This window comes from Watersipora subatra, chromosome 11, assembly GCF_963576615.1.
Source record: "Watersipora subatra chromosome 11, tzWatSuba1.1, whole genome shotgun sequence".
Taxonomy (NCBI): Eukaryota; Metazoa; Bryozoa; class Gymnolaemata; order Cheilostomatida; family Watersiporidae; genus Watersipora; species Watersipora subatra.
In genome coordinates, this window is record NC_088718.1 from 2,265,448 (window position 1) to 2,291,490 (window position 26,043).

At 37.4% G+C, this 26,043-nt stretch overlaps 1 protein-coding gene across 2 annotated transcripts; it reads right to left on the reverse strand.

Annotated features, from left to right (window-relative positions):
• Positions 1-346: 346 nt before the first annotated feature.
• Positions 347-25,730, reverse strand: LOC137408368 (serine-rich adhesin for platelets-like). 2 transcript variants are annotated; one of them, XM_068094870.1, is made up of 10 exons: positions 25,458-25,730; positions 21,055-21,381; positions 14,954-15,065; positions 12,528-12,737; positions 10,640-10,727; positions 7,758-7,902; positions 3,437-3,585; positions 2,034-2,115; positions 1,901-1,945; positions 1,246-1,383 (listed from the first exon to the last, which is right to left on the reverse strand). In XM_068094870.1, the coding sequence occupies exons 1-9, from the start codon at positions 25,501-25,503 to the stop codon at positions 1,932-1,934; spliced, it is 1,173 nt and encodes a 390-aa protein (XP_067950971.1). In that variant the 5' UTR covers positions 25,504-25,730; the 3' UTR covers positions 1,246-1,383; positions 1,901-1,931. The 2 variants fall into 2 exon arrangements, with proteins under 2 accessions (XP_067950970.1, XP_067950971.1); XM_068094869.1 differs by lacking the exon at positions 1,901-1,945 and having other exon boundaries at positions 347-1,383.
• Positions 25,731-26,043: the final 313 nt, after the last annotated feature.

Sequence of the window (26,043 nt, forward strand, 5' to 3'; positions counted from 1 at the left end):
CCAAGGAACTTTTACAATTGAAATTTTTAATCTGATAATAGTTACTATCTGTACAAAATCTTTGCCAGGTTACACAGTGAATTTACAGCCCACCAATGGAAAACAACTCTGAGCTACGAGATGGTCCAAGAGGTAGACAAGATCTGCGCAGTGCAGCGTATAAAATCTCAGGGTATCTTCCTGTGGTCAACCAACAGCAACTTTTGAATCGCTCTAACTTTCATAGAACCACTTTACCTGGCTGATGTTGATAAAGAGCTATTAGTATTTAGACTACAGTAAAAACCTGTGCTATTTGTGTAGAGCACCCTGTACGCTCGTTGTAGCTTATGTAAGGTAAGACAAATTTTAAACTGAATAATTTATTTTCAGATTTTGTTAACAGTAGCCCAGTATTTGTTTTGACACTAAATTCTAGTCAATGTTTATTTGTGTAGGAAAAACATCTGTTGTAGTTGTCCACTCAATAAATGGAACAGCTAAATAAAAACATTAAGGAATTTGACATAACGGAAAATAAGGTAGGATGAAAAAGTTGCATACAAATCTGTAAAAATAATTTCTCATAAATGACAAGCATTCATCCATCTGGTATATACATGTATATGATAGCATCGAGTAGTTACTGTTGTCCGGCTTCAGCCAGGTGAACGTCCGAAGTGAAAGCGTAATGAATCGTGCCTTTTGGATTAAAACGCTTTTTGCTCCTTTTTTCTCGCTGCATTTGCAGAGTCTCACCAAGTTTGAGCTGAGTGAAATACTTGACCCTCGTGCTGGTGTCAGAATGCTTTGCCTTCTTGAAATGTCTTGCTGCCTGCGTTGCATCAGAGGCGGAGACTGTATTTTGTGCCGGAGGAGATGATTCCACACTCGGCTTGGTTTGCGGTGTTTGGCATACATCCTGACTGATGCTTTTTGATGGAGCCGATGAAGAAAGTGATATGTTGGGGTGGGAGTTATCAGCTCCCTTGTTGGAGTTATCAGAAGCCTCTGTTGAAGCTGAAACTTTATCGGTACTGGCTGTCCTTGGTGTGCCGAATGTTTCATAAAAGTTCTTGGTTCGAGACTTAGAAAGGGCAAATTGATCTGATGACATGGAAAGGTCAAGCTGTGAGAGGTCAAGTATGAGCTCGTCGCTACTGGAGGTAGGTGATGCCTGCTGTGGATTGTCACTGTTCAGCCCAGCAGTGGCTGATGGGGCCGGTGAGCCAAAGCTCGAGTTTGCGGCGGGAGAATTAGAAGCCGTGGAGGATATAATTTCGTTCTCTGGTATAAAGCCTAGATTTTCATTTCGAATGCTAATGATGCTGCCCATTCGGCGAGGTCTGTGACGCTTGGGCTGCTGAATGCATTGATCATCAGAGAGCTTCCCGTATGGCTTATCTACAACAATAGAAGCCTTCCTACTGATTTTTTCATTGCCTAGCAGATGTTCCTGCAGGTCAAGAGTGTTAATACTTGTTTCAATGTTATATGCAATAAATATATGGAATGCAATTAACTGGCATTCCATCACGTCTGCGAGGGTCACTTTGCAACATTTATAGGCACATCTAAGCATTAGTAATACTTCAACAAGGATTAAGTAACTGACAATTTGGCACTGACATACAAAGGAAGTGACATCATATAGTAGCTAAATAGTGTCTCGTTGCTGTAATTAACACATATATTTAGACATAAATAAGAGGGTGAATGAAAAAGAAATAGTTGTCCGAGGACTTCAACTCCGTATTGAATGGAAGGAATTCAGATTGCTAGAGAATCTATGAAGCTCACAAGATGTATAGCAATACATGGCACCATTCGACGCTTATGACAACAGACAACCATCACCGCAGGCACTTACATGACTTATCATAAAAAGACACAAAAGCACCATCACCACAGATATACCCACCTATTTGCATTTATATACATGATGTCTATGATCAATTGCTGGGATCTGAAACAATGTTAAAATGTACTATAGGCATGGACATATGAATGATATTATGCAAATGAGTATCAGCGATTGAACCAAAGTCTCATACCTGGATTCAGCTGAATGTCTGACGAAGGAGCCTCGATATGAACAGTGACCTCACTCGAGCCAGCAGGCTCTGTTCTCCGCACCTGCAGAAAACTTCAAAATTTGACAATCTAATTAATGCAACGGGTAGCTGTAGACCATAATAACTCTGAAAGTCTTGCAATTGAATCAGCTTCCTCATTCAGATGGTTGTGTAAACCATCTGACATTTGGTGTTCAGTGAGTGGCTATGTCTGCGGTAATCTGCTCCTCAAAGGTCAGGTCCTCTAGACCATTGAACCACACCAGCTCTCCTCATGGTGAAAGAGTATGCAACAATGTTAAACTTTGTTTTAATGGATCACTTTTGACAGTGATAATTTTCGCAAACCTTTCTGCTATGAGGGGAGCTGCTGTGGTATAATGGTCTAAAATGCGTGATGTGCAAGCAACATGTTGAAGTTCAAAACCACACACGGAACACCGCAGATTGAGGGAGACGATTTAGCGTGGAAGATACCGATGTAGGTACACATAAAGTATAGAATACAAACCAGTAATGACTGGTGAGAAAGACATGTGGAGACACATGAAAATAAACCTGTAATGAATGATCAAATGGGAAAAATGTGCTTTAGTAAGCCACCCTCCCTTCACATTTTTATGTAGGGACTTTGAACATTTTCATTTTCTGAACACCCATGTTTCACCCAACCAAGGCCGATGTACATTAAGTGATTCAGAGAGATCGGTGGTCTGATCTGTAGTGAATTTCCCGTATCAAACCCCAACCGAGTTCAGCCTTCTAGCCCATTTGACCACAGCAACAGCCCCGCGTCGAAAATGCATGCAAAAAAATTGTCGCTTGCGCGACAAGTAAAGACAACTCCTAAAGAAATGTGAAGCTTAACATTTCTGCTTACTCGTTCGTCACGAGAGGAGCTGCTGAGGTCTGACCTCACGACGAGAGATAGGATGGGGTTTAATACCAGCAAATCACTGCGGATCAGTTGGATATGAGCCCGTTCAAAATAATAATGCAGATACATTTTGCTGGGAAAGAAGAGAGGTTTAATGGCTTCCTCTGGGTAAGGTAGATGCATTCTAACTCATTGTGACAGAAGTCATCACAGTAATGGATAACCCATGAGAATGTGACGTCCAGTATTCCGGTCATGCGACTCCAGCAAATTACTAGGCACGTGGACGGACGGACGCAAAATACATCGATGGCATTTTAATTATTATCTACGTTTCAATTGACACGTCTGCATAATTCGAGAACTACTGCATGCCTTCGGGTTAATGATACCTGCCCGCTAAGCCAAATATGGTCCTATAAACTCCTCTCCTAACTTATCCATTTGTACAAGTATTACTTTGTGACCAAATCACCGGATAACCTTTAAAAAAACAAAACTTTACCTGCTGTCCATGCTTGTTTAGAGTCCAGCTATTGATATCCATTCTGAAGTCTTCTTCTCTCCTGTCTTCATCGATATCGACTGTCGGTGCCTCGTTCTTGTATAAATCCTGGTCAACTTTCTTTGGATTTTGAAGAGTTGCGTAACCGGCTACAAGCAGTAGTAGCATAGACATTACTCAGCCTCTCTAATTAGTATGTGGGACAATAGAGTTACTCGGCCTCTCTAGTGAGTATGTGGGACAGTAGAATTACTCAGCCTCTCTAGTGAGTATGCGGGACAGTAGAATTACTCAGCCTCTCAAGTTGGTATCCGGGACAATAGAGTTACTGAGCCTCTCTAGTTAATAAGTGGGGCAATAGAGTTACTCGCCCTCTCTAGTTAGTATGTGAGGTATAAGAGTTACTCAGTCTCTCAACTTAGTATGTGGGACAATACAGTTACTCAGCCTCTCTAGTTAGTAAGTGGGCCAATAAAGTTACTCAGCCTCTCAAGTTAGTATGTGGGACAATAGAGTTACTCAACAAATTTACATGATGGAGGTGTATTGTAGTAAATACACACAACTGCATTACATTGATCAGTGAATTATTCACAAAATGACAGTGGTTTAGACATGTTTTGAAAACAACATTTGTTAACACTTTGGGTCTCGGATTTCTGCACAAACACTTTTGTGACCTGAGTGCCAATTTCGTGTTTCTGCGAATCTGCAATGACTCAGAATCTATGAGAATTAACGACCAGTGAATGAATGAGCATAAAATGTTTACAAAATATCTACAAACCTGATATATTCATAAAGAAATATATTTAGATTGCCTATGGAGCAATTTTACACAGTTAGGACAGATATTCAATTAATAGTATTTAATCAATAGTAGCAAAAGAAATGGATAACGACAAAATAATACGCATTTAATCCGCGATATTGCAAACGCTTTTTAAATATTTATCAGGACTTTCAAAACTTTGTGACAGCTCGCTTAACCCGAGTTCCAACACAGTATAAACTATACATCTTTGAAATATTAAAAGGAAACGCTATTTTGCTTGGTAATTGCTTTACTCACCAATAGAAAAAAGTGTTTTGCAAGTCAATTATCCAAAACCATTCGTTTTTATAAAAAGACTTACATTTTGTGTCTAATATTGATTTTTTATGTCTAACATTGTTACGTCTCTTTGTTTAAATTCGAAACTTTTCTTTGTGAGTGCATTCATTGTCTTTAATTTTAGGAAGTTTCTGCTATCGATAAGCATATTTTGAATGATACAAAATTTGAGAGCTTGCACCGACTTGACACTTTACGTTATATGGAATTACTTACATTACACGATACAGAAACTCTCCATAAGTTCAGTATAATCTACTTGAAAGGATGTTTATGTTACGGAAGTGCCTACTATAACCCAGTTAAGTTTTACAAGTTTTTTCCTGATCTCTATTTTCGGTTTGTATTCATACTACGTTATATAACTTTGCATTAATTTACTCTAGCTTGTTCAAATGCCTTCATTTTATCTTAACATATCTAGCAGCAGAATAAAACGGCTAGTATTTATGAAATATGAACTAGAGCCATGACAGTTGTAATTTTATTTAAAAAAACAAGCTTTTTGTATTCGGCATCATCTGGTTTGCTATAAGGTCCCAAGACAGGTACAATTGGTCATATTCTGTTGTTTAATGAGTTTTAATAATATATTGTTAGTTTTGGCTAGATAGACCCAGTAATAACAGAGCAAGAGCAGAAACAAAATGTCATGTTTTTGAGTGAAAAAATATGGCACCTTAGCATTTTGCGACACAAATAATGCGGCAGTCAAAGGATTAAAGATTTCATAGTTCTATAAAATCCAAATAGTGGATGAAAGAAATAATTTCAATCATGTTACAGTAAAGGAAGTTATTACAACGAAGACTAGTTTGTATGCCCTCTAATAAGCTTACAGCGGATTTAAAGCGACCAAGGATATGTCTATATCGAGTACCATCAAACGGTGTGATCTCAATTACATCACAAAAACCTAGGCTATAAATGGAGGCCCCTTATCCAGCTACAAGCTTCAAATTCAAAATATAACCTCTTCAGCAATAGTAAGGAAATAGGTCAATATCGAAATGTGTGGCTATCACGTTACGCTTTGCTTGTTCGTATATTTCTAGTATTGATGGAAGCGTTTTACATGAAAAAACTACACGACAAAGATAATGCAGCTGTACAGCATAGGAAACACCATTGCATTCAGTTGTGTTCACCTCTGAGCTTGACGATTTCTATATGTCACCAGACAAGTAGTTATGGCAAATTTGCAATTTCGACTCGAATTGAGATATACAGCGAGTCATATATTTATAGACAATTCGCGATACTATTATTATGTAAAAACTAATAAATTTTTGTTGAGATGTAATTGTTTACTTTGAAAAGAAACTGTTTTGTGTTCGTGATAATTAGAAGCACTTGTTTCACGGATGACCATGTGCCTTGAAGGTCATAGACCGAGCGTATTATAAGACTAGAAGGCCAGTGTGTTTTAGTTTCAGTGTCACTTACTCTGAAAATCGTCAGGTGTGAGATAAATCGCCATTACGCAATTATATCGTTTATACGATTGCTGATATCTCTTTAAATGGTGGGATTTTCAAATCGTCTACTTTTAAAATGGCCATACCGTAAAGCTTTAGTTTATCCTTTCCCATGACAGGGATGTAATTAGGCAGTATTGCACTGTGTAAGATGTAAAATCATTCATCAATCATAACCTAGTGTCAATCAATAAGGTTCCCTCTCTCTAATATGAGACAAATCCATACATAATCGACTATAGCTTTTAATCTCATATGAATTTCAAAATGAACGAACTACAATTGTAAATCATCCAAACTGTGACCTCTTACGCAACGTAATCTCCCATACGATTACCCGCAAATCTGGCAACCGGCCTCTTTGTCACAGTACAAAAACCTATACAAAAATAATCGCATAGCTGTTTTAATATATTCTCTGTAGCGACGATACGGTCAGTTCCGTTATAAAGCGATCATTCTGTACTTGGCTCATTGACAACTGCACTGCCAGCGGAGTGTAGAGTGCTTTAACCCTGCATGATTAGGAATCAAAGAGCTCCCTAAAGCAGGTGCTAGTCATGACTGAACATAGAACACGCTCGACTGGCCAAATTTTCTGCAATTAAACACTCAAAATAAAGATGTTGGTCAGCTGCAGATTCCACCTGCTTTGCTCGTCTTAAAACTTAAATGTCTTACAAGCTTATAATGCTGAGCAACGAATGCTTTGTAGTTATCTTCTCATGAGAGTGATACCAATGTGCATAGAGATAACAAGTACAAACAAGCTCATTATAGTAAACCAGTGGATGTATTATTAATCCAGAGCTAACAGGGTGACCTTTGCCAATTGAAGGAAGGGGTGGTCTAGACCACCCCTTCCTTCAATTGACCACTTTCTAGACCACCTCCAAACCGGCATAGCTGCTTTCAGTTTTTGAAAGTTTAATACGTCACACAAAACCTGTAGAGACTCCACAAACATTGACTGCTTCATCGAGAAATTAAGAGGATTTATAACAACTGGTGTATAAAAAACCAACTCTGCAGTCAGTCAGTCTTAGCGTTTCGCAGATTATCTTTTGCAGTAAATCGTTAATTCTATGACTTGGTTCACAATCGATTTTTTGATGCAATAATGTTGCCCAACAATATATATAAGGGCTTTATATTGATGGCGATTATAATAAAACAAAAAAGAAACATGAAGGAATATAAGGAAGCGGCAATGAATTTGTCAAAGTACGGTCGTGTTATTTCAAATTCTAGCCTCCAAGAAAAATGTTGTTTTTTAACAAGCGGATGTTGACGGAATGTGTATTCCATTTATGTTATTAATGCTCTTTAGCGATCATGTAGAAGCTGTTGTGAAATGTTTGAAAATCAGGCAGCAATCTACAGTTAGTCTTATAACTTTACATTCCAATTGGCAGTCGGGAAACTTGTTGTTCGTCCACAATAAGCGATTGGTACAAATAAGGGAGATGCTAATATTCTTCTGACGCTTCAAATTCTTAACTTTAAAAACTAAGCAGAAGATTGAAAATTTGCAAAATTGCAGATAATGTAGTGTGGACCTTACGCTAACAAAGGTCTCGTCTAGACACCTACTGATCAGGAATCAATCTATAATAACCAAAAACCATTTTCTGCAAGGTTCACAGTAGCTAATTTTAAGTCCAATAATCACTGCCAATTTGCTCATGCATTTAAAGGTTATACGGTAACTGGTCTACCAAATACCTACTCGGATTGATCATTGGAGACTTGGCATTTTTCTTCATGGTGAAAGTGGTATAGTCATCATGGCTAGTGTCTCTGTCATCATAGAGCCCGTGTTTGAGCCTGCTGTCATACGTGCTGCCAATACCGCTAGATGAGTCATCACCAGGCTGGAATACCAATTAATGGATAATTAATAATCAAAAATTATTAGTAAATACTGCTGCATTGTCACGATTGTTGAAAAGTTTATTTTTAATTTTACAGTTTGTTATTTTAAATATAAGGATACTGCAAATAAAAAACTCTTATATAGTAAATTGACAGATCTTAAAATTTCATGAGATTTTCCTTGGAAGATGCTGAGATTATTGCAGCATAAAGTGATCATATGCATGAACAATGTCACTAACGGAGTTGTCCTGTCATTGAAATAATCTACAAAACTAGTACCCTGGGAGTGATCTCTCCTGCCATGAGAGATCATCAAGTGTGTGTCAATAAAGCACAAAGAATAAGTATAGATATAGTATAGATAAGTATAGACAAGACACAATCTCTACTACAATTATAGTTACGAGTGCTGCGGTCCTTCTGTCTGTCCCAAGTCATGCTAAAAGCGTTAGGAAAAAATATTGCCTCGCACAGGAATCAAACTCGACCACCTTGCCGATTAGAATAATTGCGTACATAGTTATTACACACAACGATCTCTACCACCGCACGGGACTGCCAGGGTCTTAGTAATTATATAACATGAAAGGCGAACGATTGACGCAGGTGGTAGTGTACAGATTGGTGAAGTTCATTGTTGCGGATTTGAATCACCCACTCGGAATCAGGGTGCGATATTTTTCCACCCTTCAACCGTGGCTTCAGACAGATTAATAAACGAACAGACAACTCCTATTATCAGAAAGTTTCTAGGACAGAGGAAATCAAAGTTAAATGACCTGTTGGACAGTCCGCAGAAGGCCATCCAATACAAATTTACTCGAGGTATTACAGCATATCAAGGACCTTTCTATTTTGACCTAAATTCAAGAGCATCACTGATCTAAGTGTTTAATGATACAAAAACTGAACATTCGCCATAAACTAAACTTGGCTGCACAAACCTGGTGCCACTCGCTACGATTAGGAACTGCGAAACCGAACATAAATCTTACCTACTTAGTAATAAGTATAACGCAGACGAAAGGGTTACCATAGCAACAGAAGCCATGTATTAGCGTTACACTGAGAATGTTTGCCTATCGATATCAACCCTCATGACCAAAATCCACCAAACACCCGTTCAGCTACTGCGCGAATGCTTGTAGGAGAAATGCTAATAACATATGTATTAAAGGGAGTCGATAACGCCTTTTATTCATGCAATCGTCCAAGCAATATGGTCAAAAAAACAACACTACCAATCTCTAAGCCAATGTCTAAGTTTGAATTGTGAATCAGGTGGCTTGCTGCGCCTCACTTGACTAGTAACACTTTTTAATTCCACTTATTTGAAAAATCTTTTAGATCAGAATTGAAGCAAAACTTAAAATAGATGTATCACCCTAACATGTTTGCGCTATGAACATTTCGTCCTTTTCAACATACAAAGCTGAGGATACGAGATGACACGAGCCACATCTGTTGTGTTAGCCTCGGGCCCACAGCCCTGACACTAGCCCAAGTGTATCATTAATATAGCCCAGAGATTATTTACAGTCACTCGCACAGGACACAAAAAGGAGTTCTATTATCTCGTATAATCTCTACTCCAACCACAATATAGAGTTAAGTGTATATGATTCTATAGGGACGCTAGGCTTTATAGGGATGAGCCGGACGTTGTCCAACCAACCGGATTAGATTTATAACTCACAAGTCGTAAGAGAGATTGTAGGTAAAATAACAGCAGTGAGTCTCTGAATACATACGATGGCTGGAATAATCCGACCAGGGATAGAGGTTAGGAAAAAGATTACTTTGTACTAGACTTGAACACTGGACATTCAGCTAAGTACAGTGATGTACAAAATGATTACAACCCCCGCTCAACTTCATTGCTGATAGAAAGATCTCCTCATCACATATCAGCTTAGCTCTATGTACATATATCTATACATCATATTAATTAAATCTCATACTGCACTCTATTCATCTACCTAACAAAAATGTTCTCTCTCTGACCACTAAGAGTTACGGACTAAACTGAGCTCTAACCTCAAAGCTCAAAGAATACTAAGAGCTCTTTGCTTTGAGATATTTCTGCTAAATTCCTCAGATGTTCCTGCATTCTTTGTAACACAACAAGACTTACTGCACATTTCAAAACTTCCAAGAATGTTTTAGAGATATACGATGATTGATATGATTACTCCAACAAAACTCTATCAACTGCCTTCCATTTTATCAGAACAATTGTGCAAACTGTTATTTTCTGTGCTTTATGACAGAAGTGAACAGAAATAATATGGAAGATCGGAAAAAGACCATTTATTGATATTGTCCGTGGCACACCTGACAATCTCTCACGGTAAACTATACTGCCAGGGTACTATTATGGACTGAAGCCAAACATACTGATTTCCCGTGATACTAAAAACCAAGGAATACCAATACATCGTTAGTTATTGGAAACATTAAATCTCTTGACAACCTGTCACTACGCCTCATTACTGATAGCCCAATGACACCTCTTCCGAAACAGATGGTGTTATTGTTGAGTGACCGAACATATAGCCAATGATTTATTCTACCATTTACCTACTTGACTTGCCATAAACAAATATTCATATCCACAGAAAGACCTCGACAAACATGTGAATCAACCAGCAAGTTAATCATAGTCAGCGTCTGTCAAATCATTTGAATATGTTGAACATTCCAACCAGATGAAGCAGAAAGGAATGTACTTACGTATTGCTTGCCATTAGGTTCACCAGACGCACCGTCTCCACTGCTTCTTCTGCTATTCAGAGTCGACGTGTCCGTACCAAAATATTTGCTAAATAATATGACAAACACGATAAGAATATGCAGAGTCGTCTCCCTCCATGACTACCAACACGCAAAACAAACAACAGTAATCATTCAGCTTCCACGTCTTCAGTACTTTGTAGGTAAAAATATGGATTATAAAATTACAGCATTACAGAATTACTGTACTCCTCACTACATGTACAGATATAGCTAGTAACAGTAATTGACTATTAGTAAGTATTCCTTCCAGTAATAGCAGCAGAATGTTACCAATATAATTGATAGAAATCTACAACCATAGCTCTGCAGTATCTTTCCATGACTGGGAGCCATGGTATATCGCATCCTCCTGACTGATAGCGCGTCATTTAATAATATCAATACAATGAAACTCGGATAACTCAAATGTCAGTTTGAAAGTTTCGAGTCATCAGAGCGTTCAAGTTATTAGAGCACTGTCACAAGTCCATGTATTTATCAGTAGATACATGTACATATACAAACTATATATAAATTAAAAGCATAGATTGCTTGTTGCAAGTTAAAGGGCCTCTCATGTAAAGTTTTAAACAATTTTATCAAAAAGTTTAGATATTTTTCTATTACTTGAGATTCGTTTGTTGTTTTAGGTGATGTGACTGCCAGGATGTTCTCAGATTAAAACTGGCAAAACTTGATCGCGATTAAAACGCTAAGAAAAAAGACATTTTTCGCCTGAGCGTTTTAACCAAGATCAATTTTACCGATTTTTATTTATGTTTATCCGAAGGTTACCTTGCTTTTCCTTGCTTCCGAAGGGCCATCGCAAAGCGGATGTTTGGTAAAATTTGATTTTTTGCAAACCTTTAGAAAAGTCGTTAACGAATGGTATTAACGCCCCCTAAGAACATACTGAAAGTTGATGTTTATCTCTATGGCTTGGAATAAAGTGATATTCTAAAGTGATAACAACCGTTTCGGTAGCCGTTGGTCAAAAAACTGTTCGAGTTAACGAATTTAAGGTCGAGTTATCTAAAGCAATTTATCATTGCGTGGGAACGGACCAAACAAATCCGTTCGAGTTAATCATGTGCTCGAGCTATCTGAGGGTGAGTTATCCGAGTTTCACTGTATCTTTATTCGATTGATATGTGTTTCTACTTAAGGGTCTATGAGCCAAATATTAACACTTGAAAGCCTGAGATAATGAGGGTACTGTTTTTTCATCAGCTCCCACGCCTGAGTCACCTAGTTTCGACTTCTCTTCTCTCACATCTGGTCTAGCTATGACCACAAAATTTCGGGCTCTATTCTCACCATATGCTTTCTAAATAATTCCCAAGTTTCATGTCAACTAGACAATGCAAAAATACCGAGGACGCTTCTAACCGACTGAGAGATGAAAATGGCTGCCTACAGAATAATAGTTTCTAATGACAGGCTGATTGACGATCTTGGTAATGAACGATCGAAAATAGACAAAGCTAAAAAGCTGCTTCTCATCAGCAAGAGTTTTACTCTAAAACTATAAGTTTTTATCCATAACAAATAAACACACTCTATCAGGCTCTGTGTACTGCAATCATTATGTTTCTTGAGTTACCTATGAACCATAACTTCTTAGAAAGTGTGTGGAAAAAAACTATTTACTATGTTTGATTTTTCTGTTTTTACATTGAGCTCTACAAACTTTGAGCTTCAAAATAATACTCAGTCCCTAAGGAACTGTGCTATTCTGAAGTGTGTTCATAATCGACGGAAAGTTTGGAACACAATCTAGGATGAGGGATTTTGCTCGTTTCTAAAAAACTAGATTTGAAAGTGCTAGCGATGCATAAATTCTCACATGTTCTCCTTGTCCTTGTTCTTTCTGTTTGTACCAAATTGAGTTCGAATCTCTTCCAGTTCTTCTGCACTCACTTCCTTCTTAGGAGGCGGGGCTCTGGTAAGAGTACTCATGCTAACTGTGCGTGAGTTCAACGTACTGCTTATGTTTGAAGGAGCTGGGTCGGCGACTATGAACACAGGCCTCTTATTGTTAAAAGCTCGGAAGCAGCTGCAAAAGACAGCAAGTAGATGAAGACAACAATGAGATCAATGTCATGGCCAACCCAAAATCAAAGTCAATTAATTAACATTTTTAACAAACTAAATGGGTCATAACTAGGGACTAACTGGTATGGCCAGAGAAATAACCAGTGACACTCTACAGAAGGAAGTGTTCAGCTGCCCAAATAAGAATTTATTACAGTGGATGGAACAACTACAATATTTACTATAAGAGTTGCGTCCATACGTTTGAAGCGATGCTAAGAGTTTTAGGAGAAAAGATTGTCCCACACGGGAATTAAACACCGATATTCAGATTCCCAGCCAAGTGTGCAACCGACTGCACCACTCGACCACCTTTCCACATCTAATAACTGTGCACATAGTTATTACACCTGATGATATCTCAATACACACCGGACTGGCAGCGTACTAGTAATCTATCAACTTAGTCCAAGTCATGGCTGGTACCGTATGAGAGATAAGAAGCGGGAGCAGACATCTCTCTAGGCCACGGAGAGATCTTACTTCTGCGGAAATCGCAAGGCCAGTTAGAGTACGATATACTAAGGATCTCTAATGTATAATTCTGTTTAATTTTAGTCACTGGAACAAGTATTAAGTAGTTATTTGGTCTATCGACTATGAACATTCAATATTTGAAAAACTAAAAATGAGTAAACAAAATAAAATTTTCATGAGATTATATTAGATATAATTTGAGGTCAGTTTGCAAAATGCTCAAACTTATATGTAGGCAACTCCATCTAGATAGAGTATGGTGCCTGCTTAGCTTGTAGCAAGCAGAGGCTGTGCGTGTTTTTGAGAGCATTGTTGTACAAACAACAGCTCCGTGATCTTGATTGGACATTAAAAAACTGCAATACAAGAGCTACTGCAATGAGTATTGCAGTTTCTTAATAAGTATTGCAATGAGTAGCAATCGAGCCTCATCGACTGGAGACATGCCCGATAGTAGAGAGCTTTATGTTGGATGTTATTCCTGTCACCCCCAGTGGCCTTAGTAGTCGAGAATTAAACCCCACTTGTTGTTTGCAGGTCAGGCACCCTAGACCACTAGGCCATGGCGACTCTCTTACCTCTAACTACTCTGCTGTCAAACTAAACAGCAGAGTAGACATTCAAGAATGTTAGAGAAGAACTACTGTAACATGTAACATAAGCTCTGTTATTTTGCTGAAAGTATTCATAATGAAAGAGAAGACAACTCTTAATTTCTAGCTTCATTATTAGTAGCACCCGAACTGCTGCATTGACTTGTTAAAAAGAGAGGTTTAGTATTCAGGTTACAAATTTCCATATCGATAAATAAGAAATTAGTAATCGAAGAACAACTAGCCGTCAATTGAATGCAGCGATTGCCTTGAATCAATTCAACGATTATCTATATCGTCATTGCTTGTTTATACACGGAATATCAGCAGCTGGAGGTTGCAGAGTCACTGTAAGGACTCAGATATGCAGCTGATTGGCTGCACATATAAACTTATTGAGTGATGGATTAGTTGAGTTGCCTCAGATCTTTAGAGTGATTCTCTATTGCTTGATACTAGTAGAGTCAAAAACATGTATAATATTTTATAAATTACAGTGACCTATTTACCGTCAACCAATTAGAATAGGCTTTAAAGTGTTCGTGCCAAGCCGTGCAGAGCAGGATCCATACTAACTATAGTATTATCACTTTGAATCGAGTTGAACGGGAAGAATGTTAGGCTTCCTTGAACTTGTTAAAAATCTAATGTTAGTAATTTCGTGGTCAGCAGCATTACATAGATGAATGAAACATAGCTATGAAACGAATAGACTAGACTGTCAGTTATGTTACCATATGTACAACAACATAGCAAACAAATAACAAACTACATGTTAAAATACGAATAAAGTCGAAAAGAGCCAAGTAATATTTTGGCGTGATTCAGTTTTTAAAATCTTTATTTTAAATATCAGGATCTTCTCCAGTTGCTTGTAATAAACATCATTTATTAATGCTAGAACACCTTCAAAAGTCCGCGTTTACATATTTTAAAGATAATCAGCGGAATCCTGCAACAAAAAGGTACAAAGGGAGACCAAAAACAAGCAACTCTAAAATAAACTGAAGCGTAAATCAAAAAAATTTGCTGCTTCATAAAAACGCCAAAAACATCCCTTACCAAACCTCCCATGAGGCAATCGGCAGCGACAGCAGAGAACACTTACAAATGGTTGACGAGCATGACGATGAAGATGATGAGGGCGACACCAACGACAGCGATGATGACAAAGAGAACTACCCACTGCCAGGAGGAAAAGTCTTTGACCCAGCTACCCTCTACAGATATAAGAAACAAGGCTATGATAAACAGAGCCACAGGTGAGATTAACATGCTGTGTTTATACTACACGAAATGATGACCTCATCATTCATTGAGCATGTTTGCTAAGACAAGTATTAGGCTGGGACAAATTAAAATAATCATAATACGATTGAGCCACAGAAAATGGACCACTAAAGCATTTTCAAACTTTCTATGTGTATCTGAAAACGATTCAAGCCAAAATCTATCTATCATTGAATGATGCTTTGATATATATATATATATATGTAATTTATACAGTCAAACATGGATAACTCGTCCACGGATAGCTCGAACACATGGTTAATTCGAACGGTTTCTTTGGTCCGTTCCCACGTAATGATAAATTGCTATAGATAACTCGAACTCAACACTGTTAACTCGAACTGTTTTTTGCCCCAACGGCTACCGAAACGGTTGTTATCGCTTTAGAAAATCACTTTATTCCAAGCCATAGAGGTGAACCTCAACTTTTCGTAATTCATAAGCGTCGTTATTACCAACATCGGCAAAACATTTTTGTCAACGACTTTTCTAAAGGTTTGGTGAAATTAGATTTATATTAAACATCCGCTTAGCGATCGCCCTTCGGAATCAAGGTAATGTTTGTTTGTGAATATTGTTTATTGAGGTTTTCATGAGAAAATAATGTTCTGTTGACCTCATAGTTAAAAGTGAGGTAATCTTTGCATAAACTTCAAGAAAAATCGGCAAAATTGATCGTGGGTAAAACGCTCAAAAGAAAAAGATGTCTTTTTTTTAGCATTTCAACAACGATCAAGTTTTGCTAATGTCAATCTAAAAAACGTCCTGGCATAACATCACCTCAAACAACAAACTAATCTCAAGTGATAGAAAAATCCCTATACTTTTTGATAAAAAACATTTTAAACTTTACATCAGAAGCATTTAATTTGAAACAAGCCATTTGTGCTTTTGATTTATATTATAGTTTGTATATGTACATGTATCTACTAATAAATAAGTAAATACATGGACTTGTGACAGTGCTCTGATAACTTGAACGCTCTGATAATTCGAACACTTTCGCTCGGTCCCGTGAAGTTCGAGTTATCCATGTTTGACTGTAAATATATATCAAGGCATCATTCAATGATGAATAGATTTTGGCTTAAATCATATATATATCGTATATCCTTGATGTATATATATACATATATATCAAGGTACAAAAAGAAGAAACAAGAAGATATATACCGTACAGGATGAATTTATTAGCGGAGTTATATTTCGCGGAAATTGTATTTTCATGCATATTCGCGGATGAATTTATTCGCGGCTGGAAACTGCCACTCTCTAGGAAAAGTTGACTCTATTGCGGCTAGTAATAGAGTTATTCCTACGCATGCGCACACCGCTTGTTCTGGTTTATATTTAGCTTACAACTGCGAGGCGATCGTGCTAAGCTACGGTAAACAATTTTTGCTGCGTCCAGAGGTTTTCACGAATATTCATCGCTTTGGAGGCCTTTGATAAGCCAACAACTTGTGGTAAGTAATGAGTTTTTTTTAAACCATTTACTAAATTAATAATTGAATTTCACTTTAGTAAAACGTAATGCAGACTGCGCAACGGTTGGTCATCTACCCGTGAAATAAGTATAGTAAGCAGCTTTTTCGTCATATCCGGAGGTACAATGACTGCAAGGATGGTGGATGTTATTCCTAGAAGATCACCAATCATTCAGGGATGTCTTGAAATTGAAGTGACCGCAGCTGCTAACGAGGAGAATATATGTTTTAAAAAAGGAACAAGAACGCCTTTACGATCACAAACTTTTGGCCAACCAGCAGAACGTTGCAATAGTAAGCCACGAGGAGATTTCTGATGATAACTGACTTACCAGCCATGTAGTAGTGAGAGAATTGCTTTTAACATCTACCCAAGACAGTGACAGCGATATAGAGCTGCTATTACCAAAATAAATAGTCAGAGAGCACCATTACACGCTAGTATTCACTAATCAAGAGTATCAGTTAAATTTTATTGCTCTAGACAACCGCCATATGGACTAAACTGTTTACATTTACTCCATTCATCGTTTGTAAAATTGTATTTGAAACATTTTATTTATACATTCAAGTTTGTAATAAATTATAATATATCTATACATGAAATAAAATATATAATTTAATCATGTTTGCTGCAGCGATATCAAAGAGTTGTTGTCGATGAAGGGGTCTAGGTTGACTGGTTGCCTCTCTGCCAATATTTTTGCCACGGTGAATATTACTACTTGTCTCTAGTTTTCGTAATCGGAGTAGGTTGTTTCATTCTCAATCTGCAGTAAACACAAAAAAGAAAAAAATATTAATAAATGTTAAGAAAGTACAAAAAAACAATAGCTGAAGTATTTAATGAAAGCGATTGGTTTTTAAACAAACGAATTAACATAATTAACTAATGCAGTTAATTATGGAAAAACGTATCTGCACTGCAAAGCAAATACATACCATAATGTCCAGATCAGAATCATGATTGTCCTCAACTTCGGTATTAGAGATTGATGGAATTGATTTCAATGTAAAAAGACTAGGAGAGATTTTTTGCGATGACGAAGCCATGCCGAATAACTTGTGAAAACCTTAAATAATTTTGTAAAGTTTGATGCAATGGCAAAAAAACTCGAAGCCCGGCGATGATTTTAAAGAAGTTTTGGAACTTGGCTACGTTTAGTACTTCTGCCTAGTGGCTATTTTTGCGATGACGCCATTCTGCATATCTTGTAACAACCTTGAATATTTTTGTAAAGAAATGTGATGCATTGGCAATGGTGTTAGCTCAAAGCCCAGGCAATGAATTTTAAAATGTTTTGAAACTCAACTACGTTTAGTACTTATATTAAAAACCAGCATAGCGGCTAGTTTTTAATTTGACGCAATAGTTATTTTCCCTTGTGATTAAAAATAGAACTAATTATTCACGGAATTTTATAATTCGCGGAGTTGTCTGTTCGCGTAATTGCGAATTTTTATAACCAACGAATATTTTCATCCTGTACGGTATATCTCAAAGTTTGTCTGTATGTGTGTACTTCGGTATGTCCAGCTACAGCTATTAAAGTTTAGAAATTGAAAGCTTGCACTCTGCTGAATTTGAACTCACAAAAGTCGCAACCGCAAGATTCAAACCGCAAGACTCGAACCGTGCACTTGGTTACCAAGCTATGCTGTTCTCACGATTCTATCGCTCTTACCACACAACGTATACCTTTTTCTCGATTGCACACGCTAAATGGCGTATTAGTTGAAACTCAATGAACTCTGTTAAGTCTCTGAAACACGATGCTTTTTCGTGTTTTTGTGAGCTATTTCCGGTTTTTCGTAACGTTCAATTGCTGAATCGGTCAAGGATATATATATATATATATATATAGTCAAACATGAATAACTCGAACTTCAAGGGACCGAGCAAAAGTGTTCGAATTATCAGAGCGTTCAAGTTATCAGAGCACTGTCACAAGTCCATATATTTACTTATTTATTAGTAGATACATGTACATATACAAACTATAATATAAATCAAAAGCACAAATGGCTTGTTTCAAATTAAATGCTTCTAATGTAAAGTTTAAAACGTTTTCATGAAAAAGTATAGAGATTTTTCTATCACTTGAGATTGGTTTGTTGTTTGAGGTGATGTTATTGCCAGGACGTTTTTTAGATTGACATTGGCAAAACTTGATCGTTGTTGAAATGCTCAAAGAAAAAGACATCTTTTTCTTTTGAGCGTTTTACCCACGATCTATTTTGCCGTTTTTTCTTGAAGTTTATGCAGATTACCTTACTTTACCTGGGATTCGTTAAGAGCAACACTCCGAGGCAGTTCAATTAGAAGTTTTACGAGGTTTTACGGTACATTCTATACCACTCACGCTTTTTTAATAGATACTTATTGAATGTACACACGTATTCTGTGTTTAGGTTAAACGATGAATAGTTTTTTGTAGCTCAGACAACGTATACGTTTAATTACAACAATTTTTAAGACGTTTTAAACATTCAACATTCCGACGTTGATTCAACACGGAATCAACGTCGGAAAACTATTCATCACGGGCTAGCCGGGTCACGCACTCAAGGATTTTTGCCACGCACATACAAAACAACATGCGATTTTTGTTTTGTATGTGCGTGGCGAAAATCCTTGCGCGCGTGACCCGGCAAGCCTGTGCTATTCATCGTATAGCAGTATAAATCAAATTTCACCAAACTTTTAGAAAAGTCGTTGACAAAAATATTTTGCCGATGGTGGTAATAACGACGCTTATGAATTACGAAAAGATGAAGTTTACCTCTATGGCTTTGAACAAAGTGATTTTCTAAAGCGATAACAACCGTTTTGGTAGCCGTTGGGCAAAAAAACAGTTCGAATTAACAGTGTTGAGTTCGAGTTATCTATAGCAATTTATCATTACGTGGGAACGGACCAAAGGAAATGTTCGAATTAACCATGTGTTCGAGCTATCCGTGGACGAGTTATCCATGTTTGACTGTATATGTATTTAGTGTTTTATTGCCGGTGTCATAGATGCAAGACCAGAAATTTGTACCAGACTTGAAAATACTAAGCTTAAAGATCTTCCACAAAATTTTAGTAAATCTTATCAGAAAGTTTCGGTATTTTTCTATTATTTATGATTGTTTTTATGTTTGAGGTCATTTGACTGTCAGGTTGTTTCAAGATTAAAATGGACAAAACTTGATTGTGGTTAGAACGCTCAGATTTAAGTAAAAGTGCGATTATGATATCTATAGTTACAGAAAGACCAACAGAATACAGACAAGTAATGCTGCAACTTAACACTGTAACTGCATACTGGAACAGCCGGTATCAACTTTTGCAACCTTTTGTCAGATCACCTCAAACTCAAAAACAATCGCAAATGATGGAAAAATATCGATACTTTCTGATAAATTCTACTAAAATTTGTTGTGAGTTCATCTTCAAGTATTGATCCTATCTCTTTTGATACATAGAACCGGCACACAAGAACCTGTGATATGTAGATATTAAGAACCTGTGATATGTAGATATTAAGAACCTGCGATATGTAGATATTAAGAACCTGCGATATGTAGATATTAAGAACCTGCGATATGTAGATATTAAGAACCTGTGATATGTAGATATTAAGAACCTGTGATATGTAGATATTAAGAACCTGCGATATGTAGATATTAAGAACCTGCGATATGTAGATATTAAGAACCTGTGATATGTAGATATTAAGAACCTGTGATATGTAGATATTAAGAACCTGCGATATGTAGATATTAAGAACCTGTGATATGTAGATATTAAGAACCTGTGATATGTAGATATTAAGAACCTGTGATATGTAGATATTAAGAACCTGTGATATGTAGATATTAAGCGCTATGACTTGGCATACAAATACCTGTGATAGATATTAAGAGTTCAGCTAATCAACTCGCAGTTACAACGCTTCTGTAAACCCTAATTTTAAATTTTGTTAAATTTGGCCAATTGTTGATGAAACTGAAAAATAAAAAAATTATCCTGATAAAACACACCACTACACATTATCCACATGAAACACTATCACAAATTATACTGATAGAACTCACTAATACACAATATCCTGATGAAACACTCTACCACACATTATCCTGATAAAACACTCTACTACACAATATCTTGATGAAACACTACCACACATTAGGTATACTGATAAAACTCACTAACACACAATATCCTGATAAAACACTATTACACATTATCCTGATAAAACACTACTACACATTTTTGTTTTTCTATCTACTGTATGATAACAATTGTAGTGTTACGTAGGAGTTACCTACTTTAGGAGTTACCCCAACTTGCTTGTTTAGAATCTTAGTAAAACAGGTATACATATAATTAGCTCCACATTTATAGTGAAAATCTTTTAATCTACCAAGAATAGAATATGATACAGACCTCGTCGAGATGTGGTCTTCGGAATCCTTCGTGTCGTAGCCACACCGTCGATACAGTTGTAAACTATGTTAGCAGAACAGTTATTTATCTGCCCATCAAAGTTTTCGTAGGTCTTGAACGAACAGGAAGGAACATCTACGCATCTCTCTTGCAGTATGGAGTTTATCATAGCAACTTGGTTAGCGCTGCACGCGAGAATAGTCGAGCAGTCTTCCCCCTGGACCTCTTCGATCTGCACCCATTGGTTCTCTTGTTCATTGCATTGCACCGTAACTAGCTTGTTTACACAGATTGTAGCCACCTCACATCGAACTCCCGACAACAAAACTACAAAACGTAAGAGTGCAACAAATTATTAAAATTGCTTATGAAATCTTGGACTGATGTTACTCGATATTTGCTTTCGAGGCTAATTACTAGTTTATATCGGCGGCTAAACCAACGAATTTGGGTGCCAGAATAGCTTGTAACAAATTAGGAATAAAAAAAGTAATTTAATGGGTACGGGGGGGGGGGGGGAGGGAGGGGAGGGGGCACACACCCCCCAGCATCACAGTGAGAACGGTTCTATCGTACACATGGCTCACTTTAGAAATTAATGGCTGGAGCAGAAGCCCATTAGCAGATCTTACCCTCTCCAGAGATTATAGTAGCCATGATATTTAGTGGTTAAAGAACATACCATAAAATGGCCAAGAAATACATATTTGGGCCAAACATAATGGAAAGCAGTTCTTGCAAAGGGCATTGTAAGAAGCCATGTATTGAAAAACAGTTTTTGCTCACTGGTATGTTGAAATCCCAAATACTGAAAGTTCATTATGATAGAAGTAGTCGTAGTTCTACATTGTCGTATTATGTTTTGTAAGCTCCAAAGTATAAAAGAGCAAAATACTTGTGAAACTCTTCGTTACGCCTCTTAAATGATGTCGACAAAATTGTCTAAATGAACCTAAGAAAAAAACGGCAAATGCTTTCGATTAAGGAAAAAACGACTATATTAGTGTCAACTTAGCGAATTTTAACTTAGTGGAGGGGGTGGGGTTAACTGAGAATGGTGCACCCGCTAAAAGTGAAAATCTGTGAAATAAAAATTTATAAACTCAAATCTAATAAAATTATATTTTTATTAATCAAATTGATAACTTGAAATTAGGTTAAACTTATGTTTGTTTAGGACATTTTTCTGCCTTGTTCTTGTCTTATGGGCACACAAATATAAGGATTTAAGCTAAGAGCTGTTCTAAAATGTTCTAGAAGAATAGGAAAGACAGGATATGATGACCTGCACTGACAATAGCAAAGGCATGTCACTGGACTGTCTTCTAGACAATTGAATAAAACTGTTTTTGATGGTTTCCTTCGTATTTGGGCCAGAGGCTATCAACTATGATGATAAGAATTCCTCAATCGTAAAAATGAAACATATTTGGCCTGAAAATGAATTCTTCCCATTCCTGGCCTTTGCGCGGTCACATCACAATAACTCATAAGCCTACAGGTGTGAAATGATGGTTAGTTAGTTCCAGGGTGGTACGAGATGCTTAGATGTTGTTTCTACTAAATTGGTTTTGATGTGCATTTTTGTCATTGAGGTTGGCAATTTAAAAGCAATATCTGCCAACCGCTATTGAAACAAATTATTAATTAAACAAAAATATCCACATTGTTGTGAATTTTAAATAGCAGAGTATATTATCTCTGATGAAAATATGTCATGTAAGCCAAAACCGTCCATTCCACTGCTAACCGCCAATGAATAACGCAAGTGATTACATCATATTTATAATAAGCGCCTTTGAATAAATTAACTATGTTAATAACATGTCTATGACGTCGCGGTAAAATCTAGGTTAGCTGTGGCCACAACACAGAGGAACAAACAAGTACTGTGTTGATGGCTGCTAAAGGCTCGTACACACGATATTAATGTATGCCTGCATTAATCCCACAATGCATCAGTGATCATCTGTGATAACATTGTTCACATTATCACAAACCTGTCTACGTTTACATCAATGAATAGTCTGTGTACTGTTCTCATTATATGATGTCTCGCAGGGACTATCATGAACAGAAATGTAGATCAAGCCACTCGCTACAGCCGATAACCATCGCCAAAGTGTTGCCCATTGCACAGACTGTTATGGGTTAAATGTGAAATATCGAGAAGGTGCAACAGCTGCAATGTTTCCTGACATATATTCGCATCGCCTCAGCAATGTGATTGGTTGGGGGTGCATATTGAGAGGACAACCTCGACATACGGCCGTACAGTGTGAACCAGCCTCAAGTGTAAACAACCATGAATTATTGACAGTAGTAGCTATAGTAAGTACACTACTCACTGAAGAGAGACCACTGGTCACACCATGTAGTAGTAGTAACTAGTACACTACTCACTGAGGAGAGACCACTGGTCACACCATGTAGTAGTAGTAACTAGTACACTGTACTCACTGCTCGGTAGCTTTTTGCAGCTTTAATAAAACTATCAACTGACCTTGTCAAATGTGCTAACAAAACTAGAATAGCAAGAGAACACAACTTCATTTGATAAGGCTATTTTATCTGCAATTGCAGACGACAGTCTAAAATGCACATGTACATCTAGTCTTTTTATAAAGTCTTAGATATGCTAACTTCATCATCATATTGACATCGGTGTTATAGCCAGGACCTACTAGCATGACAGGTACTAACATGTGCACCTCCAGTACACGAACTGTCATTACTCTTTACAGAACATTAGCATGAAAGATGAAGGCATTGCCAGGTGTGTGCACTAGCTCTCCTTACACCAGGGATTTACATAAGCTAATACATATTTCCTATAACCAGCCAGGGAAGCTCAAGGTGATCTGCTCTAGTAATTGTGAGCCAATCACTGTCCAGCACTGCGGAAGTGCCTATGTGTTAACATACTAATGGTATGCATAACAACTACAAAAATAAGTACAGATTCAAATCATAGAAATTAGTTCCAGAACATTCTCAATGACATCTATTTGGCATTTTCTGGCATTTTATGAACCAAATCGAAATCAAAACAGCGCGAGTTTTCAGTGTCTGTTCCGCAAAAAGTTAAGCAAAACATTCTGTAAAAATAATGACCGATAAGCCTGAATAATATGCCCAGAACTCAGTGAAGTGATCAAGTTTACAGACAGGGAATAGGAAAGCATAAAATTGCCATTATTTGCGTTAAAATTTATGGATTGAAGAGAAGGCGATGAAGAGCGCTAATAGGCAAATATCGTGGAATGGAGATAGCGGTTGCAGTGAAGCAAGGAAGAAGCTTCTATGTAATGTTGGCAGTGCTTCACCTCAGCTTGGTTAATCATGCATAACAATCCCTAGCCTATTCTACACCTAAAGCACCTGGCCTTGCACAACTTTCGGTTTACCTGCAAGCTAGGAGCCACTCTGAATATTTAAACAGACCGATATAGCTACAACCACGCGCTCTAACCTGACATCCCTCACCAGGTGCTTGTAATTAGATGCAGCCATAAATTTCACTCGTGTCAAGTATGGCTAGTTTAACAAAAAGCCTGACAAATTAAAAAAGTTACTAGAGAAAGGCCATAGACTGCACCAGCAATACAAACATCTGTCATTAAGCTTTCTCGTTCTTTTTACCTGCAAGAGGAGACAACCACTCAATCAATTAACCTTGCATAACAAATGACTCAAGGCATTTTTCTCTGAGGAATATCCGGCATGCTTAACTATTCTGTAACTGTCACCAGTTGTCAATCATGTCACAACCAAAAACCAAACCAAGATTAAAGATATTATTCCTGGTGAGCATTCCACTATCAGCGAATGTGGCAGATATAGGATCACTTGGTTCCTAGTGGTAGTGCATTTCTGCCATGATCCTACAGCATACCTGAGAAACACTGGGTAGCCTCAACAACTTACAGATTCTAGTTTCAACACCAGAAAGAAAAGCTAAACTAAACACCTAGAGAAAAAACAAAAAACTCTCATTGAAAGCTGATAAAAGTGATGATTCGAATTCATGTATCCAAAGAAAGTATTGAACTATTCCCTCCTCTACAAATTACAGCGTTTTCTGAAATAGTTACCATGTCAGGCTGACAGAAAAACATCGCACACGAAAAACTTTGAAATGTCGATGGTAGATAACAGATGAGAGGACGATGATGGTACCATCGAGAACCTATCTAGTTCGATTTGTGCAATGGAAATTGTATCTCAAAAACTACAGCACCGCGATCAAATGGTTAAATTTCCTATATCAACATTTTAGCCATATGTGATTGGTTTATTACCATGACAGAGTTTTTATGTTAGTTGAGCGCTGCTTATCCTAAAAACTAAAGACTACCAGAGGTGAATGTGAACAACCGAACTACTTTTGACCAAAACATTACCTGCGGCAACGATGAGTATACCAAGTCCTGATGCATCCGCAAACATTTCTGCAGAGCCTCAAAGATGCTCCGGAGAGCAAAATAATCCAAAGGAAATAAGCAGTCAGCAGTTAAGGGAGAAGAAGGAAGAGTTTATCCCTAAAGATGACGCCGATGTCGTAGCTTTTTCCTAAAGGCAGTAGAGTAAGTTAACTTGAAGACTCCTCACGGCTAACAGAACGACGTGGCGAGGAAGATAGATGGGTCAGGTGAACAGTTCTACAGCGACGCGGAGATGCTTTACCAATGATGTGGTGGATAGGTTCCACTAAAGCGTTTCTATGACAGGTGATGATGAATATCTATCCAAAGAGTTCCATTGGCTGAACAACCGAACTGCGACCGCCTATTCGATCTTCGCACACTCTAGAACGCTAACACAGACCAACTGGATTAACATGCGAGGATATAATCTATCTATTCATATTTTAAGTAAATGTACATTGACTAGAAAGATGTGTATTTTTGTGACGCAGAAAGTATTGAGACCATTTGGTTTAGTAAGAAAGTGATTATGATTGTTCCACATATTGAGCAATTTGATATC